The 6,379-nt window shown below is 36.9% G+C and overlaps 1 protein-coding gene across 1 annotated transcript; it reads left to right on the top strand.

Moving 5' to 3' along the window:
* The first annotated feature begins 1,567 nt into the window (after window positions 1–1,567).
* LOC122279458 (protein SSUH2 homolog) lies at window positions 1,568–6,041 on the top strand. The gene is made up of 7 exons (XM_043090140.1): window positions 1,568–1,941; window positions 2,054–2,263; window positions 2,586–2,652; window positions 3,500–3,831; window positions 3,981–4,122; window positions 4,408–4,533; window positions 5,504–6,041. The coding sequence occupies exons 1-7, from the start codon at window positions 1,920–1,922 to the stop codon at window positions 5,886–5,888; spliced, it is 1,284 nt and encodes a 427-aa protein (XP_042946074.1). The 5' UTR covers window positions 1,568–1,919; the 3' UTR covers window positions 5,889–6,041.
* Window positions 6,042–6,379: the final 338 nt, after the last annotated feature.

Here is a 6,379-nt window from a genome sequence, read left to right as displayed (position 1 = left end):
GTAAGTATTATAATTTGTTTTAAATAAATATATTTGAATATTTATGATGATATTAACTCTTTATCTTATGTGTAGGATAAAATGGTTGCCCTGCGTGCTGAATCTGCGTCAGACCAAAATTCCTCAAATACTGATGTTGAGATTTTTACACAAGTTCTGGGTGAACGTTCAGGATATTTGAGGGGTTTGGGTCGCTGTGTAAAACCTTCTCCCTCTTCCTCTTCTTCCGGGTCTGCCTCTATAGCTCAAGAGAATGCGAATCGCAGAATTGAAGAATTGGTTGCAAAACAACAAGAGTTAGAGGCTCAATTGGCAAGACAATGAGACATGGAGATGCGCCTCAAACAACATGAAGAAGAACAAGCAGAGTTCAGGAGAGATATGCAACTCCAAATGCAACAGCTTATGCAACAGTACAGGCCTCCAACCAACTGATGGTTTTTTACTTCTAGCTTATGACATTATCTAATTATGTATGAACAATGCTAGTCTTATGGTTATTTATTTCTTCGCACTTATTATAAAACTTTTGTGAGTAATTAAACAGTTCCTAATTTATGTTTTTCAAATAATATGGATGTCTATTTAGTTTTTTTATAATTATTGGGTTTAATAAAAATAATATCCGTTCGAACGACCATGTCACGTTCGAACATTAATGGGCATGCCGTTCAAACGATAATGTACCGTTCAAACATTAATGAGCAAACCGTTCGAACGATACCAGATGCTAAAAAAAAGTTCAAACGCAGGACATTACCATATTGTTTGAACGTTGATCAGCACCGTTCGATCTCCCATACCGTTCGATCGGTTCCTTTAACGTTCGAACGTAATTCTATTGATCGTTTGAACGTATCTTGATAACCGTTCAAAAGAAACGTTAACGTTCGAACGGTATATGAGAAGCATTCGAACGCCATTCTGGAATGAATGTTAACCGTGACAAAAAAATCCATTGTTCGAACGGTATCGAACGGTGAATTTCAAATTCGTTCCAAAAGATATATTTTGGGATGAAATTGTGATTTTCGTCCCAATATATCTTCTGGGACAGTGATGTTGGGACGACCTTGGATTTCGTCCCAAAAAATATTGTGGAACGAAATCTATATATTTTAGGACGAAAATTTTCGTCCCAAAAAATATTTTTTGTTGTAGTGTATTAATTAAGTTTAACATTGAAAAAATTATAATATTAAACTTATATAATATCACACCTATAAACGGTAAATTGAAAGATCGAATCAGACCGAAACGAAACCTAAAAAATTGAAATCGGTCCATATTGATTTTTAATTTTTTTTCATAATCAAATCAAACTAGACATGTTACTCCTAGATTAATGCAAATTGTTATATTCATAAGGAGATTTTATAAAAATAAAAAATAAATCTATAAATTAAAATAATTTGATATAATACATTAAATTATAAATTTATGAAAAAAAAAATTGTAAACTTAATTATAAAATTGAATATATATTTATCAGATCTTGAAGTAACACTTACCGTGAATCGGTCCAGCTCTCAAAAACAAACAACACGCGACCGACGCGTTCGGTGCTCTGCTGGCTTATCTGGTTTCAATTTTCATACTGCTGAAGCGAAGAATAGCTGGTGCCGGAGTAGACCACTCCTCTACCAGTCAACAACGATCGAACACAATGCCAGATATCTCTTTTCTGTGTTTATCTTCCGACGGTCGACATAAATAAATCTATTTTTAAATTAATTTGAAGTTTTTAAAAAAATTAGAGGAAGACTCTAAAGATATAAATAATAATTCGATGTCTTTTTATCGACTAATTTTTTTTAGATAATTTGACAATTTTCTCCTTTTCCTTAGTAGCTAAGGAAATCTGCACTATTTATACTTCTTTAGCGATCGCACTCTCTGTGACAGGCGCGCACAAAATCATGGAGGAGCCTCTGCTTTCAGGTAATCTTCTGCAAATTCCTTTTCCCATTATTTTTCTTTTTTCTCTTTTAATTTCCAACTCAATGTTGGCTTATTTCTGATATTTCTTTATGCTTATACTTGCACCTTGAAGAACAAAGAAGTGATGCGGGAGAAAAAGAGAGTGGAAAATGGAGCTCGTACCAATACGTGGGAAATAGAACAGGCTCAGCGATTCCCACTGCTTCTCTGGCCGGCACTGAAGTCAGCGTCGAAGAGATTCGGTCGGCCGCTGCCTTTTCCGATCATTACCCGCCTTCACTTCACAGCGCTTTGGTTAGTGAGCCCGAGCCCGATCCTAATGGTAAGCGTATTTTTTTCCCAACTGACTTTTTTATATATATTTGGGTTTTCGATGGTAATTAGTGGGTCTGAGTTGATTAACAACGGTTTTCATCTGTCAAGGATTAAGGATTTGATCGGTGTTTTGTCAATCCGTTGCTCTCAATTCTATGTTTACGGAGTATCTCGTTTGTGTCTTTATTTGGTTCCTAAGAAAACGTTGGAAAAGAAGTGTATTAAGATTTTGAAGCTTTGGTTCTACACGCCGAAGCTTTTGTTCTCTTCCGTAAGTCTTTTACTCTGTACACATTTCGGGGATATTAAATTATGGTTCCCATCTGCAGAACAAGCTATTGTTTATCAAGGTGGATATGGAGTAGAGCATGGTGGAATCACGAATGAGTTCCGGAAGTAAGTTTATCTATAAAAATTTAAGTCTGTCAATCTTTAAAATGTCTATCTTGCTGCTGCAATGCTGGTTTGGTATGATGTGATGTCATTTACATGATATGAGCGTTGGGGCCATCCCCTCTTTATCAGCCATATTTCACCCTGCCTTTTTCAGGCAAATCTTACTTGTTGTCTATGGTATTGTCGGCCTATGTTATAGGATTTCATGTTGTCAATACTTCTTCAGGCATATAATTATAATATGGATAGAAGACTTTTGCTAATTTTTTTACCAATGGGGGGGAAAAGAAGAAAAGTTTCGACTACTTCCTCTTGTAATTTTATCTAAACAACGTTCTTGTGCAAGTCGAACATCACTTCCTCCTTCCGCTTGTTTTCATGTATAATATGTATGTGTATGTATTATCATGCATGGCATAGAAATCGATAAGTTGGGGGCAGCAAGGTGGTAAGCTAGTAGTATGTATCAGAGTTCGGTTGGATGAAACTAGGAGAGAGGGAAAGCAACCACACGACCAGGCTCTAGCACAGGTGATGCCCTGTAACAAACTTTGCTCAGCTACTGCCCAGAGCATGCTGGTGCTTGCTGCAAAAGGGTAGACTACAGAGAAAAATTATAGAAAATCCTGCCTTCCACAATTATAATTTGGTTCTTTCTGTCAAAAGAGTGACCGTGGTTCAGCACGAATCACAGTCACGTTTACCTGTAGCTTTTGCTTTACATGTTCGCCTTTGGTTTTATTTGTGCTGAAGTTGTTTTTTCTATGTGTCTCTGTTTTCTGATGGAATTTTATCAAGTTCAACATTCTAGCATTAAATTATGAACTTTTCTTTAATCCTTGTGTAGACAAATATTGGATGAAGTAGAGATACGAGAATTACTCATTGATCATGTTGGTCATCGTTGCTGTTGGGGAAGTCGTCCTGCTCGGACATGGAGGATTCATGCAGTGGAAGACTGCAATGTTTATATAGGAACTCTAGATACTTTTATAGAAGAAAGGGAGACTATAAGAGAAACAGTGCCATATGTCGGTGGGAAGATTGATGGAAGGGATAGTGGACCTGAACTTGGAATCTGGGAATTGGATTTAAGATCTGAATTCCCTGTCCTATTTATTCCTCATAAGGAATCACGGGCAAAGATACCTCATTCAGAAACCATTGAGAAGTGCTCAGGTAAGGATATTGAAACTACTATTTATTTGGGGTTAAGAAAGAATTTAATGCAGAAGAAATTTTAAAAGGGTATATCTTTGTTCTCTTAATTACCCATGGTAGCAGTCTTTATTGTTTTTTCCTAACCCAACCTTGTATGATATTTGCAGGATGTGCAGGACGGGGAGATCTTGCTTGTCCGACATGCAATGCGGCCCAACAAGCTGGGTTTTATAAGGAAAATCAGGTGACCCAATGCTCTGCTTGTCATGGAAGAGGTTTAATTGCCCATAGAGATGGAGCTGACACAATGTGAGTTGTATGCTACTAATTCATCTCTATGTGAATGCAACCACAGCTGGTTTGAAGCTCTAACATGGTTATCATGTATTCAAACTTCAATGTTTGTTATTTATACATCTTATATGTTATACTTCTTTACAATATTACATTGGCATATTTGAAAACAACACTTTTGACTGTTGAGCTTCATATGCATCTGGATGGTAGCTTCTCATATTGGAACTGGATAGCTATCACTCTTGCAGTGTTGTGAATTTCATGGTCCTTTAATTCGGAGCAACTTTGTCTTTGCAGATGTTCTAGATGTAATGGTAAGGGAAAGATTCCTTGTGCAACTTGTGCATCTCGTGGGCTTATTAAGTGTGAGGAATGTCATGGAAATGGTTCTCTTCTGTCACACAATGTCGCCATTGTTAGATGGTATGTATGCCAGTTTGTGATACATAATTGCATATCTTATACCAATAAAGGCCAGAATACTAACGGTCTGGACAAGCTAACCCACCATCATGCCTTAATGATGAGGTTAAAAATTCTTTGAATTTGAGTAGTTGATCATAATGCATATTTCGATGCATCTGGATTGCAGGGAATTATCTATTCTTTTCATGTAATGTCATGGTTCACATTCTTTGAGAAGAAACTATATATTCCCTTCATGTGATGTCATGATCCTTAATATGGGCACTGGCTTGAAGATATAACCTTCCACAATGAAATCTGTATTTGATGATCAGCAATGATCAGACATATAGGGTCTATATAACCTGTCATCGGCAGTCTGGGTGCATAAAAAAGAGATTGGTATTCAATGATCGGTGATGATCAGACCCTTTCATCATCTGTCTTTACGCGCATAAAAATTAAGCTAGCCATCGATATTTGAGAATGTAATCTCTTAGCAGGAGTTTTCTACCCTAGGGATGTCACATTAGAAATCCACTTTTGGACTGAATTTCAAATGGCGTCTGAAAGATAAACCGAAGGTGAACAGAATGTATACATAATTTTCTTAAAGGGGCTCACAAGTAAGTTGCCTCCACGAGTATTTAGGGGCTAACTGGACTGACATTTTCTTGATATAATCTTCTGTTACAGCTATGATTTGTAGAAAGGCACTTCTATACTTGATGAAATCATTCACCTCCAAACCATATTGAGTGATGTGGATGATCACTTCCATGTTTAAAACAACTCTCGCTGCCTGCAAGTTTATTAGATGGGAGATTTTAAAAAGGGAAGAAATTTATGGTCTACAATCATTAAAGTGATAGACTTCACCTGTATTTAGCCGCATGCTATAATTTTCTTTCTTAACATTTTGTGCCCAATGCATGTATCCCTTTGTATGATAATGCACAATGAATGAGAAAAGAAAATGCTGTTACAGGAAGACACTTTCAACCCGAAAAGTTAGTGCAACAAGTGGAGCAGCATCAGTCCCTGATGAGGTCTTCCACAGAGCCAAAGGTGTCCAATTATGCAACACTCAGGCATACCAATGCACTCCAGCCTTTTTTGCCGACTCTTTCTCCCTCAACCAGTTTTCTTCGGAAGTTATTGCTGAAAGAGCTCCTGTACCTCCCTCTGCTAGGGTCATATGCGAGAGGCACACCATCTCTGTTGTGCCAGTTACACGTGTCACCATGGCTCACCGTGCTAGATCCTTCAGTTTCTATATCATTGGTTTTAGCAGGGAGGTCTACTTGAAGGACTACTATCCTTCACGGTTTTGCTGGGGGCTATGTCCTTGCTTGGAGTGGTTGAAGTTGTGATTAGGCGCTGTAATTCTGCATTTTACCTATATTTTGTTCCTGGCTTGCTTTGCCGAGTAAGAAGTTGTAGGGATATCTCCCTTGTTGAATATTGGGGTCATGATTTTCTTTTGTTGTTAATAAGATTTGGGTTGGCTTTGCTATTCTGATGCAGTACCGCATCATGGATTTGTCCGTATGATCGTGACAAAGTTATGCTTTTTGAGAGACCATGGAAGTTCAAATTCTTTTTGCTTAGTTCGTTCCGTATAAAAAATACTGTTTTTTTTTTTTATAAAAAAAATAAGAATACTGTTTCCTCTTTGGATCGTCTGTAGATGGTGGTTATATCATAGCATTAGTATTGGACTCATCAAATTTATCTTTAAATTTTGATGAAAAGTGCATATTTTTCATAAGTCTAAAACCTCCCTAGCCATATCTCCACATTAGATTAGCTATTTGATTTTATCAAAAATAATAATATAATATTATATTTTTAATAATAATAT

The sequence above is a fragment of the Carya illinoinensis genome, chromosome 10, assembly GCF_018687715.1.
Source record: "Carya illinoinensis cultivar Pawnee chromosome 10, C.illinoinensisPawnee_v1, whole genome shotgun sequence".
In the NCBI taxonomy this organism is placed as follows: domain Eukaryota; kingdom Viridiplantae; phylum Streptophyta; class Magnoliopsida; order Fagales; family Juglandaceae; genus Carya; species Carya illinoinensis.
This window is presented reverse-complemented; position numbering and strand designations above follow the sequence as displayed.